The 14,417-nt window shown below is 38.3% G+C and overlaps 1 protein-coding gene across 1 annotated transcript in view; it reads right to left on the reverse strand.

Moving 5' to 3' along the window:
* Nucleotides 1–3,854: 3,854 nt before the first annotated feature.
* The window catches only part of LOC131301123 (probable LRR receptor-like serine/threonine-protein kinase At1g56140), a 32,834-nt gene continuing 22,271 nt past the window's right edge, over nucleotides 3,855–14,417 (reverse strand). Inside the window, exons 16-23 of the mRNA XM_058327286.1 lie at nucleotides 12,208–12,602; nucleotides 8,223–8,421; nucleotides 7,960–8,145; nucleotides 5,956–6,074; nucleotides 5,411–5,621; nucleotides 5,086–5,317; nucleotides 4,806–4,956; nucleotides 3,855–4,403 (exon numbers count right to left, since the gene is read on the reverse strand). Of these exons, the coding sequence (XP_058183269.1) occupies nucleotides 4,092–4,403; nucleotides 4,806–4,956; nucleotides 5,086–5,317; nucleotides 5,411–5,621; nucleotides 5,956–6,074; nucleotides 7,960–8,145; nucleotides 8,223–8,421; nucleotides 12,208–12,602 (1,805 nt within the window). The 3' untranslated portion in view covers nucleotides 3,855–4,091. The remainder of the gene's footprint in view (nucleotides 4,404–4,805; nucleotides 4,957–5,085; nucleotides 5,318–5,410; nucleotides 5,622–5,955; nucleotides 6,075–7,959; nucleotides 8,146–8,222; nucleotides 8,422–12,207; nucleotides 12,603–14,417) is intronic.

A 14,417-nucleotide genomic window follows, 5' to 3' on the forward strand; every position in this document is an offset into this window, starting at 1 on the left:
GGCTTTCCAAGCTGTTTTAGGCTTCTAGCTGAAATTTTCCCATCTCCGGAGGGGGTCTAAATTGCTTTATCAGTTGTGGTTGTCAAAGGCTGAAGAGAATCGGGAGTACTTCCTATGTGATACTTACTATAATATATTGGAAAGAAAAAAAGCTTTTTTTCTTCTCTATATACCTTGATAAATAAAAGCTGTATTTTTTTTTTGTTTGCATAGACGAAATCTTGTTTGGAGTTAATAGAAGAAAAAGATACCCACCCATGGGTTGCCTCAATGGTGAGGGCGAATCTGTGCCTGCAAGGCTGCAACATGCACTACAAGAAATTTAGGATCTTCCAACGGTTTTTTAGCAACGGTTAAAAAAACCGTTGGTATAGATGGTGTATAGTAACGGTTTACAAAACGTTACTAGAAACAGGACTATTGCAACGGTTTTCATTAACCATTGCTAAAAACTGGACTATAGCTACGGTTTTCATTAACCGTTGCTAAAAACTGACCTTTAGCAACGGTTTTCAATAACCGTTACTATAAACTGGTCTATAGCATCGGTTTTCATTAACCGTTAATAGAAACCGGATTTAAAAAAAAAGAATTAAAAAAACCGGTTAGTATAGTATAAATATTAAAAGGTGTATGATTTTTCACAAGTTATAGGCTAGCACAGTTGGTTCGTGCACGCGTGCGCACACACGAGGTCGGAGGTTCGATTCTCAGGAGGAGCAAGAATATTTCACCCGCCACGTCAGCGCCACGTGGGCACCATGTAGGCTGCCACACGGGTGCCACGTTAGCGCCACGCGGGCGACATGTGGCTGCCACGTCAGTGCCACGTGGAGGCTTACGTCACATAGTGGTTGGTTTTTTAAAAAATGAAAATTGCCTTTAGCAACGGTTATAACCGTTGCTAATAAAACCGTTGGTAAAAAAAATCTGTACCAATGCTCGTCAAAACCGTTGCTATACCTCTATAGCAACGGATAAATTGCAACGGTTTGGCCGAACCGTTGGTATAGCCTAAACGGGTCTCTACCAACGGTTTTTGGGTTTTTTGGCAACGCTTTCGACCGTTGCTATAGAACGATTTTCTTGTAGTGATGGTAGAGTTCGATTCCCCCCGGAAGCAAACCATGATTTTAGCGGGAGGCCATGGCGGTGGATTGCTGTGCTAGTCTCCCATAAGGTACGCGTAAGTTGGTCTGGACACCTCGGTTACCCAAAAAAAAAAATCTATATATAAGCGCCTTGGCTTAGGACTCCACCAATTTCCACTCCCGAAGCATCACAATCAAGTTAAAAAGTCTCTCTCTCTCTCTCTCACCACGACCACAACTACCGTGTCCACCCCCTTGTAAAAGATTAATTCGGAAACAAGGCTATAAAATAAAACATTAAGGCAAAAGAAGAACAAGGAGGAAATTCAAGGAGGATGCCTTTCAATTAGAGGTGCCAAATGGGCGAATTTAGGTGGGTTAAAACAGGTCATGGATTGAATATAGACGGGTTGAATACGGGTCAAAAGCAGACAGGTTAAAATGGGTTGGGTCAAATATGGGTCAATTCATACCCAAACCCGACCCGACCTGATTACTTCCTTTTATATGGCATTTGGCTGGCGTCCCCATATTATTTCATGTGTCGAGGCGGGAAAAAGTCGGTTTTGATTTTCAAAACAGTTTAGGGTGGTTTGGATTAAATAGTAAGGAGTGACTTTTTTTCTCTATTAAAAAAAATCTCATTTGTGAGTTTTATTTTTGCGTAAAACTTTTGTGACTTATTGATTCGTCTCGGCAAGAGGAATTGAAAAAGTAAAATTTTTTGTTTGAAACTTATATTTTTTTTTAAAAAAGGACAAAAACAAATAAAAAAAGACAGCTTTTTACTTTTTTTAAAGAAAACTATGAGTTTTGATGAAAAAAATTATACTTTTTCGATTATAAGTCCTAAAAGTTTGAGGCAAATCTAACAAATGCAAAAAAAAAAAAAGAATAAAAACAAAAATAAGTCACTCCAAAAGTGTGTTGGACGGTCCAGAGTAAAACCCTCTCTCCCTTCTCATCGTGTAGAATTTGGACTTTGGGTGTTGTGCACCTCTGAGCAGCCAGATTGTGTATCCGACTGCTCGGATCTCATATCGGCAACTAACGATTGAGAGTCGTTCATTGCCGATATGAGATTCGAACCGTCAGATGCATGATCCGATGGTTCGAAGGTGCGCAGCACAGTGCTACACACAGCACCATTCCCCAATTCGTAGAATTTTAATCTCTCCAACAAACACAGTCCAAGATGAGAGAGAGAGAGAGAGAGAGTAGTGATTAAAAATAACGAGAATTTAGTTGTGGAAATCAGTTGAGTTGAGTGGGAGCAAATTAAAAATAACGGCGAGTGGATCTTTTAGTTCCAACCCATCTAAACTCATAAAATAAGTGGGTTTATTAAGTTGGCCCAATTACAACTCATATTTAAATGTGGGTGGGTTTGAGCTAATTATAAATAGATGGATTTAGATGAAACCCCCATATTACTGGACACAAATTGCCACATCTACTTTCAATCCTAAGAACATGAAGTTCTAAATGTCAAACAAGTACACATGTTTGTTATTATTTGCAAAGTTGATTGGTAGGTTATACGTTATAACGGATAAGTCAAGGCGTATTATTAAACGAAGCATACTTAGATACAGCTCATCCTAGTAAGATCACTTGAACTATGCGTCTATGATATTTTGTTCACATGCAAGCTCGTAAACTCTTGAATCGATATTAATGGACAGTTCTTAATCAAGCTAATGGAGAAAATCAGATTCTATACCCTTCAACTTTTTCCAACTGCTTTACAAAAATCGAAACTCTTTCAATTGCTAGTTTTAAAATACAAAAACTAAATTGAATCCCATTCACGAATTGAAGTAGAAATTAGTTGAAATTGATACAACTTAGCCTTTTCTATGCAGTAGTTGTAAAAATTTTGTTTTAATTTGATATTGTAATGACATGGTCACAACGAAGTTCGAACTCAGAGTTCTTTTTGTTTGCTATTGCATAACGGAGATCATAGATATAATATCCACTAAGCAAACGTAAAAGAACCAAAAACGAATATTCTATTTCTTCAAAATACCAGAATATTAGTAAGCCTAAAATACAGAGAGTGTGTGTGGAGAGAACAACTCAATATGAAGTTTTTGATATGTTGAATGACTTTACAAATAGAGGTGCTATTCACACAGACAAAGGGTGCATAAATCTCGATGTGGGGCCCACTAAGGATCCCACATAAATGATCTGAGCCGTTCATTAAATTTGAAACATTTTTTCAAGGGTCCCCCAACCCCCCCCCCCCCCCCCCCCCCCCCCCCCCTGCACAAAAAATCAGCTCAATCCGATACCTAGAAGTACTCGATCTAATCATCTAACTTAATTTTCATTCAACTTTGAACTTGAATGAAAACTTATATGATTAGATCGAGTACTTATCGGTATCGGATTGAATTGATTTTTCATAAGAGCCTTTAAAAAAATGTTTTAAATTTAATGAATTACTCAAATTTTTTGTGTGGGACCCGTAGTAGGCCCCACATCGAAATCTGTGCCCGATATGTGCACCCTTTGTCTGTGTCGATAGACTTTCGCCTTTACAAAGGATCTATTTACATACTTACAGACACCCTTTCGTGAAAAGCCACGTCTTTATTAGACACGTTAAGAAGAATCACGTCTTTTGAAGACAATTAATTAGGAAAAATCATTCCTCTTACCAGGGCACCTTTTTGCATAGAGCCATACCTCCAATAGACATCAATTAATTGGGAAGGGCAATGCCCTTAGTAGGCACCTCCATGTTACACTTCCTTTCCCAATAAACACATTCCAATATAATGTGTGTTATAATTATTCACATAAAGTCATAATCCATGTGAAATTAAAGGTGTTGCAAAATTTCACAAAAATCTATCAAAATACAAAAAAGAATTTTTTTTTCAAAAAATCCCAAATAAAAACCCATTTATTACGTTGAAAATCTCTAACCCTGGATTTGCTGCCATGCTTGCACTCGCTGATGAACGGAATTGGCTATGTTCGTTAAACTTAGAGTATCCGACTTGTTGATGAACTGAATTGGCTATGTACGTTTTCTGCACTTGGAATATCCATAGTCATAAAACTGGATGTGTCTGAGTTCCAGTCAGTCAAATATCCAGGCCGTGAAGTAAGTGCACTGACTTCAATGTCTCCTGAAAGCATCGCCACTACACGCTGCATGGAGGGGCGTTGCTGTGGAGATATCTGGGTGCACAAAAGAGCTACTTGTATAACTCGTTTTACTTCTTCCTCGTTAAATTCTAACAATCTAGCATCCACTAGCTCAACTTCACGGTTGTTTTCATGCACATGCCAGGCCTAAAAAGGAGGGAAGAAAGGAATGTCATAGAATCATATAACCAGAGTGGGAAGCACCCATACAGGGCTAGGTGAAAGGATGAGTGAATTAGATATTCATTGGCATTGATGCACGTTTTAACACCAAGAATACTAGAATTTAGTTTCAGAGATACAGGGGATTTATAAGTTTCTTTGTGTAGTATTTGAACAACTTATCTTGTTTCTAATGATGCTCAAGCGAAACATCCCAAAGTTTCCAAGATAGAATAATCCTTCCTTCTTTTTAAAGAATTATAAAAAGATGTAGCCGAATCAGTAACCACAGTCAAAACAAACTGTGCCCATGACCAAATATGCAGCCATTTGGAACTTTTCGAAGGATCAACAACTAATGAGTGCCTAAAAGAAAGTGAAACATACCCATTTAAGGAGATAGATCTTTTCTTCTTCCAAGCTTGAGTCAGTATTTGGCCTTCCACTGACAATCTCCAAAGCTACAACACCAAAGCCAAACACATCGGCCTTTTCTGTAAGTTGCCCAAGCAAAGCATACTCAGGTGCAAGATACCCTCTGCATCAGTAACCATTGAAATTTCATATCACATGTAAGTTAATACTTCAGCTACAAACAGTACCAAAATAGAATATTGAAACCAATAACACTGAAGAATACATGGAGATTGACTGCGGAGAATCTTACAATGTCCCTGCAACACGGGTACTGATGTGGGTCTTTTTGTCATCAAAAAGTTTGGCCAAACCAAAATCAGAAACTTTGGGGTTGAGGTTAGAGTCAAGAAGAATATTGCTGGCCTTAACATCTCTGTGCACAATGCGAAGCCGAGATTCCACATGAAGATAAGCTAGACCCCTTGCTACACCCAAGCATACATCAAAGCGGATGGGCCAGTTAAGAAACAAACTTGTCTTCCCTGCTTGACACATGCCAAACAGTTAAACTTTTCACTTATTCACCATATTCAAGATCTATAATTTGCTTTGATAATAAAGGTGATGTCCTGTACCAAACAATGCCTGATCAAGACTCTTGTTTTCAAGATACTCATACACAATCAGTCGTTTGTTCCCCTCAATGCAGCATCCATACAATTTCACAAGATTTCGGTGTTGAACAGCAGATGTTGTAGCAATCTCTGCAACAAATTGATCCTTTCCTTGGCGGGAGGCCATAGACAGTTGCTTGACAGCAATAACCCTCCCATCATTAAGTGTTCCCTAGAGAATATGAAAATTTTAAAATTTTGAGAAATATTGTGTAGTCCCGACCATGGTTTCTGATCTGATGAAAAGCAAAAATGGTATGGACCAATAAATTGCTGTTCTAAGCAAGTAATCTAGAACAGCAGGGTTTGTATTTTCCATGGTCTTATTTTAACGAAAAGCACTGCAAAAATGTGATGGTACAAGCGTATTGCTGCCATCCATATACAAAAGGGAAAAGCAGAGGTGAAGTGGCAATATTCAAGGGAGTCCGTTGATGGGTGCTATTTCATAAAAGCAATATGAAGTTGTTCCAGGACCGCCTGTCTTTTATTAGAAGGATGTTTACCTTAAAAACGGGTCCAAAGCCTCCCTCCCCAAGTTTGTTTGCAGGATTAAAATCTTCTGTTGCAGCCTTTAGTTCTGCATAACTGATAGTGTAGGGCCTAACATCCATCCCTAGGAGATCTGCAAGTACAGTTAAAACCAGTGTTTGTGAATATGCAAGGAAATTAATACTCAACTTACGTATCTATTACGCTTAAAGGATGATCATTATCATTCTGTAGCACATTGTTACTCCCTCCATCCCAATTTGTTTAACCAATTTAGAATAGAACATTTTAAGGAACATAATCATTACACCAATAGAAGCTCAATGTTCCAAAAGTTACCCTCCTACCTTTGAAAAATTATTACTTTAACTCAAACAGTAAGGTGTAAAAGGGGTATTGTGTAGCTTTTGATCCATTAGTCTTTAAAAATATACAATATTTTAGGACATTAAAAGTCGGCGAAAGTACATAAACACCCCCTCAACTATCACTTTTTCTCATGAAGACCCTATCACATTTAAAAGCGTCCATACAGACCCCTTCAATTACTAAAAACGGAAAAAATGCTAACTCTGTTAACGGAATGGAAGAAATGACTAAGATACCCTTTTTTTATAAGGCAAAAGTACATAAACACCCCCTCAATTATCACTTTGTTTCACGAAGACCCCTTAGCATTTATATTATACCTTTATTCTATCAGTCGTTGTTCTATTTATTTATTTTTATTTCGTTTTATACAATTTCTTTTTTCCTTATATCAATCATTTTAAAGAGAACTTTCTATATATAACCATAAAAAATAGCTCAAAACCGTGGTGCGACGGCGGCCGGTGCCGCGGTGGTTCTTTTGCTGATAAGAAATGAGAAGGGAAGAACATGAGGGAAAGGAGAGAGGTGTGGGAAAAGAGAAGTCGAGGAGAATGGTGGTGGTAGTAGATCGGACGCAGCTGCTACGTTGCTTTTCCCATCTCTATTTTTTAAAACTTTTCTTTAGAGAGAGTGTGTGTATGTATTGGAGGAGAGAGGAAAAAGGTCACCAGAACCAGTGGTTAGTTGGTTAGGGTATAGAGAGAGAATAGCTTAAATGGAGAGGGAGAGATTACCTGTGATTGAGATGGGGAAGAGAATAATGTTCTTTTAAGTTTTAATCCAATAATTGATTTTAATGGTTGAGATGAAGTGTTTAAATATATATATATATATATATATATATATATATATATATATATATATATATATATATATATATATAAATAAGAACCAAAGTTTAAGACCTGTTTGCTGATTTTGGATTTTGATTGGAGGCTGTTTGTAGAGAGAAGAAAGAGAAGGGTTAGAGGGGGTGTATATATGTAATGCAATAAGGGTATTTTGTCCGATTTATGGATGAGGGGGTTCATCGCAAACGGTTTAGAGATGGAAGGGTGTCACTTGGGTAACGAATATTAGTTGAGGAGGTCTGTATGGGTGCTCTTAAATGTGAGGGGGTCTTCGTGAGAAAAAATGATAGTTGATGGGGTGTTTATGTACTTTCGCCTATTAAAGTCAAAGTGGACAAAAAAATGAGACATAGGGAGTAGCAGATGATGTAAGACAGTGGTTATTACAACATACTAATTTTGGGCAGGACACTAAGGGCAGTGCCAAAATGTGTTTCTTCGACTATGGGTTTACTTTTTTTCCCTCATTCGACAAAGAAAACCTGAGGATTTAATGTAGTCACTGGTGAGAAAGAAAGGGGAGGGATGAGCTATTTTATAATAGGATTGCTGGTTGGCTAGAAAGGGGAGTGTTTAAGAGAACATTTACACATACCTCCATCATGTCTGAACACGCCACGAATCACACAGAAAGCATTTAGCAATCCTAACGCTACTAAGAACACAAAAATAACTAGCATAGGACCATACATCTAAAACAACATTACAAATAAACAATAGCAGAACCACACACAGGACAACAAAAGTCATAGCCCAATAACACACTCGACATACTAATTTCCTGCGTATTTTTACCTTCGTCATCATCATTTTTACCTTCATCGTCGTCCCATCCCGGCCCTTTTCGGCAAAGGACAAACCAATAGAGCGCAAGGAAAGATAGAAAGCTTACAACTCCAACAGGAACAACAATCTCCAAAATCATACCAGTCTTACTCTTTTTGCCGGATGTAGGGTTTTTACCAACAGTGGGAATGAAATCTGTAGAAAATCTTAGTCATAAGAAAATTGTAACTAACATTTTTAAACTTGCATCAAATATTTACAAAACATATTACCTTGGATAGCACTGATTGCTGAAATAGAAGGTCCATATGTACCTTCAGTAGGTATACAGCAAGTCCCTTTACCAGCCCAAAATAGATGGATTTCAAGGTAGTTTTTTGATATCTGAGCTCGGAAATCAATCTGAACAGCTTTGAAAGATACCCCACCGGCCTCCTTTTTTATGTCGAAATCTTTCCAAACCAAATTCCCCTATAATGAAGAGGTTGATAACTTAAGAACCAAAAAAATAGTAACAACTTAAGGGGATCCCCTTGTGAAGCGAAGTCTCACAGGGTACCAAAGTAATAGTATGAATAATATAAGTGTTAGAGCACCCTCACTTCAGTAGCTAGTTTTTGGTGTTGACTTCTGTCCAAAACCGTGTACTATGGTATATAACACTACTACAATAATAGATATGCATCACACTAAGCAGATTTACAAAGATCACGATTTTCATTGAAATCGTGATAAAAAATGGTGCTTAAATTTTTTTTTATCTCAGTTTAAGTCCAAAGCTGAGATAAAAAGTGGGTTTTAGCGAGAAATAAAAGACCTTGCTCTTGCGGCGAGATAAAAGAAAAACAACCTCACTCTTGCGGCGTGATAAAAGATTTTAGGGCGGAAAAAAAAGAGATAAAAGATCTCGCTCTTATGGACGTGATAAAAAAGAGAAAAGACCTCATACACCCTTGTGGGCATGATAAAAAAGAGAAAAGACCTCACCCTTGTGGCGTGATAAAAGATTTTAGGTTGAAAAAAAATGAGATAAAAGATCTCGCTCTTGTGGCGAGATAAAAGAGAAATGACCTCATCCTTGTAACGTGAAAAAAAACTTTAGCGTGGAAAAAAATGAGATAAATGATCTCACTCTTGCGGCGAGATAAAAAGCCTATCCACTTAGGCGTGCAGTCTGAATTTTCACGTGGGTGGAATGGTACTCATTTAGGTAGACTTTGAAAAGTTATGTGAGAAAAATGATGTCATTTAAGAACTTTGAAAAGTTCTTTTTTTTCTTTTTTACAAAAGGTAAGAAGATAAACCCTAATTACACTCATCCCAAAAAATCTTTACGTTTCATCTTTATCTTCACACCCAGAGAGAGAGAGAGAGAGAGAGAGAGAGAAGGCAAATCCCACAACTGGGTTCCACCAGTGCCCAGTTGTTTCTTCAACGACGGGTGGATTATTCCATTAGTACCCAATTTTCACGTGGGCGAGCCGTGATCTTTATGATTTATTGTAGTAGTGAAATTTAGTTATTTCGGATGTCTTCCAAGTATACGTTTGACACATTAGGTAAAAAAGAAATTATATTATTATGGCTTAACCTTATCTGAAAAGTATCAAAATCCAATTGAGAAGCCACCATTGAAATTGAAATTCAATATAAACACAAAATTCATGTGAAATAGTTAGTTTAAAAAAAAATAATCTAAAGTTTGTCTATAATGTTACAATTTGCAGGTTGTGATAATTTTCATAAAATACAAAGTGAACACTACAATAAAAAACACTATTGTCTACTAAATTTACTAGCTAAAACTAAAATTTTCGCCCCAAGAAAATCTTTTGGTGACCAACAACTAATTTTGATTGGCAAAAGATCTGCGATCACTTCATTTGATTGTCAAAAGATCTGATAGATCTGGGTGATGGAAAACTTACAAATCACACCCAGATCTATCACGGTAGCAGTAGCGTGATGGAAAACTAACAATCGCCGCCAATAGTTGTGATCTTTATGGTTTATTGTAGTATCAATGCTAGGTACCAAAAATGGGTAGGGTGCGTGTCTCGGACCTACAGATAGCAAGTGTTGCTGAGTGAGCACGTTGCGCTTGAGGGAGGGTATGAAGCAAAGTACCACATAGCCTCGGTACCAAAGTAACATAAAGTATATAAGCGCGAGGGCTCCCTCACTCAATAGCTAACTTTTGGGGATGAGTTCTACCCAAAACAGTGTAACACGCCTCTCCCCATACCTATTGACCTTGGTCATGGAATTCTTTTCCAGGAGCTTCCAAATTCACATTAATTCGGGTAGTTCTCATACCACCCCCGGTTGAAAGAACTAGGGATTACTCACATATGTTTGCCAATGACTTGTTTATTTTGTGCTACCCCAACAATCAGTCTTTTCAAGTTGTTAATACTCTGGTCTGCAGCCTAACAAGATCAAGAGTAGGGTGTATTTTTAGTGATGTAAAATCAGGACAAGGAGATCACGTGTTCTCTGTTGGGCTTCCAAATGGGTACACTTCAAGTTAGATATTTGGATGTCCCCCTATTATCCTCAAAACTCTCTGTGGCAGATTGCAAAGGTCTCATTTCTAAAATCCAGGATAAAATCAGAAGTCGGGCCAATAAGTCCTTTACCATACGCTGGAAGATTGCAACTCATAAAGTCAGTCCTTTTTCGTATACAAGTTTCCTTGGCCATGCATGTTGTTCTTCCCAACTCAGTTTGCTTGAATATTGAGAAGCTCTTCAGAAACTTCCTACGGACTGGTACTGAAGCATATTCCCACTCTAACAAAGCTGCTTGGTTAATGTTTGCTCGCCTCAAAAAGGAGGACTTGGTTTAAGAGGGAATAAGGAATGGAATCATGCAAACTTCCTAAGACAGCTGTGATATATTTGCTCTCATCATAATTATCTATGGGTTAAATGGTGCTATAAGCATCTTATTCAAAGAAAGAGTTTCTGGACTCTAGAAGTTCCTTCTAGCGGTTCATGGACATGGAGAAAAATTCTTAGCCTTCAGGGCTATTGCTAGACCCTTTATCAAGCATATTATTGTTGATGGGAATAGCACATTCCTCTGGCACGACAATTGGCTGCCTCATATGCATATATTTTGGCCTTTCATCAGTTATCCGTACTGATGCTGGAGTGTCCAAATCTTGTTTATATCACTCAATGGACTTGGCCTTTCCCAACATCTCGTCTTCCACATTTCCATCCTAACTATGCTAGACTTGATCAAGTTCCATGGACAATCTCTTCACATTCGACCATTAAGGTTGCATATATACTTGATATGCTATCAGAATCCACCAACCTACAGTACACTGGCATCACCTAATCTGGAACTCCATGTCCATTCCTCGACATTTTTTCATTCTTTGGATGGCCATTGGAGGATGCCTTAGGATTAAGGATAATAGGTGGATAAATACACCTATTTATGCCCCTTAACTTAGATTTGTTATATCCATTTTGCAAACTACTTGGAGCTTGATACTCGTTTTGCTCGTTTCAGGATCCACGGAGCCGTTTGGATGACATTCGGAGCTAAATTGAGGAGTTAAATGTGAAGAGCTAACAAATGGTGACAGTCCAACCAATTTGGACTTCGATTTAATTAGTGCGAAGATGATCCAGAAGTTGAACAGATAATTCAGGCTTGTGAGTGTCATGTAGCATGTGCAGGTTAAGTGGTATAAAATATTTCTAAATGGTGGGCCCAACGCTCCACCAATAAATTAAAGAATATATGGTCTGTGCTTGTAGGAGGGTTAATCTCTTAGTTAGGAAACTGGGGCATGGGATGAATATAAAAAAGGACCGCAACCGGACTTCGGGGGATCTTTTTTACACGCATAAGTCATAACAGCCGCGGCTGTGGCAGAGGGAAAAACTCCATGATCGGCTAAACACTCCGGCCAGGGCGACGAGGATGCTTCTCCAAGTAAGTATGATTGTTTAGATTTCAACAGCCGATTTTTATTCAACAATTGATTATATGAATTTGGATGATTTATAGTTTTTATAGGCGGCTGATTTTGCAACTTTCTTTTTTGTTAACGCCACTCCCCTCCAATTTCTCCAATGTAAAGCTGACCCCCTTAAATTTGGCCCTATGCTGTTCTTGGCAGATTGCTCCTAGGACTCCTGCTGTTGTTCCTAGCTTGTAGTTATTTTTTCTTTCAAACAAAGATTAGGACTATCAAAAAAAAAAAAAAAATACCAATTGTGATAACGCGGCACTGACCTGGATGTATATATCAAAAACACGCCTTCCAAGACTTTTCCAAGTTGGGGGATTTAAGAATGTTGTCTCTACAAACTCGAGAGTCACATTGTAATTACCATTCTCAAGTCCCAGCCCAAAATATCTTAGTGATCCCGGTGATATTCGTGCTGTCTGGAACAGCCTCGAGTCCGAATTAGTTATGACCGGAGATGAAGAGACACTCGTATACTGGGGATTGTCTATATCGTTGGCGAGCCCGACATTACTTACTGCCCACCGTTTTGTACTAGCCTCATAATAAGTAGCTGGACCATAATAGGCAACCGGACCAAGAGCCTCGTTATCCCGCTCATATACAATCTGACTACTAGATGTTATCTCTGGACCACCACAATTAATCGCAAAGTCGGAATCTGCAAACCATTGGGGAAGAGGAATTCATCAGATTAGAGTTCAAATAGGTGCACCAGAAAAAAAGAAAAAACAGCCACATCTCCTTGATCATGTGATGCATCTTATGGGTTTAATGAACTTCTAGAAGTGGGAATTTACACTTTATGAAGACAAACTACTTGACTTCGCTGCATTTTACATGTGAAGTTTTTGATATTAACAAGGAAAGGAATTTCTCACTTCATCTGACAAGTATAAAATTGTCACCTTGAAAGAAAAAGAAGAAGAAGAAGAAGGTTTCTTATAGCCTTTCATTGGCCAAGGGCATTGTAAGATTGGAACTCAAAAATAGGCCATTGACTAGCAACAACACTTGGTGGAAATAAAAGAAGAAAAAATTGGAAAGGAGCACTAAATAAATCTACATAGCCTTCAAATCTCAAAGGTAGTACCACAATCAAACTCAATGCAGTGGTCTTCAAAAAAATTAACCGCATGAAAGGATTTTTCAATTTTTTCAACAAATTTTCCGGATTGGATCGTAGGGAGGCTTCGCTAGACATGTCCCATATACGGTAATTAATAATATGGTGACCGATTGAAAAAAAAAAAAGAAAAAAAAAAGAGATGAGGTAGGTGAACCTAAATTCATTGCATCTTCTAATCTTCCTCAGCATTGTTGATTATTTTAGGTAAGTGGCCTTTACCTAACTCTGATTATTCCTTTTAATAACTTCCACTTAACTCATTGGATCTCCTTCTCAAATGTAAACCAAAATCCTAACGTACACGCAAATATTAAACTATGTAACACCCCACCATGTACGGCCCATTCCCCATATCAAGAGGCAATCAAAGCAACACCGAATAAGGTGTACAGATGCGCACACAAAGAGTGCAGAGTAACATAAAACAATGGAATGAACAGAAGTTACGAGACTTGGATTGACTTAGGCCTCGTTCCGGAACGCGAAATAAGTACTTATTTTTTAAGAAGGCAATTTTAAGCTCAAAAATGATGGGCTTATTGACATATAAAAATATGCAATATTGATCTTGTTTGAAAGATCTCAATGAGATCTTAATACGGTGTAAAAAAAATTGAAAAATTATTTTTTATTTACGTTATTTTTTAGTTTGAAAATGTGAAATAAGTACTTATTTTTTAAGAAGGTGTTCTGGAACGGGCTCGACCTCTACGGACTGAAGCTCTAATACCATCAAGTCACCAATTATTCCCAAGAGTAGTGCTATTGGTACCGACGGTACCATAGGGAAAATGTACCGACGGCCACCGGACGGCCGTCTCCGGCCACCGGACGGCCGATCCGAGCCGTCCAAAAATTTTAAAAAATAAAACCGAGTAGGCCTACGCGGGAATCAATGGCATCCGAGGTGTGTAGAGTACTTGATCCGAGCACCCCTTTTTCGTGTATATACACGTATATACAAATATACACGAAAAATGGGTGCTCGGATCAAGTACCCTACACACCTCGGATGCCATTGATTCTCGCGTAGGCCCACTCGATTTTATTTTTTAAAATTTTTGGACGGCTCGGATCGGCCGTCCGGTGGCCGGAGACGGCCGTCCGGCGGCCGTCGGTACATTTTCCCTATGGTACCCGTCGGTACCAATAGGATTTCTGTATTCCCAAAGCTTAAACAATTAGGAAAAGAGCCCAGCATTGTGTACCAAGTCAGCTAACAGTTACCAGTCTAAGTTGACCTACTTTTAGAATTATTAAAAGGATTTGATGGTTCAAAGAACACTAAACTCAAAGATCCTCTTTCCAGCAACATATAGAAAGTGTAAGGGGAGGTTCTAAATTGCA

Source organism: Rhododendron vialii, chromosome 9a (genome assembly GCF_030253575.1).
Source record: "Rhododendron vialii isolate Sample 1 chromosome 9a, ASM3025357v1".
NCBI lineage: Eukaryota > Viridiplantae > Streptophyta > Magnoliopsida > Ericales > Ericaceae > Rhododendron > Rhododendron vialii.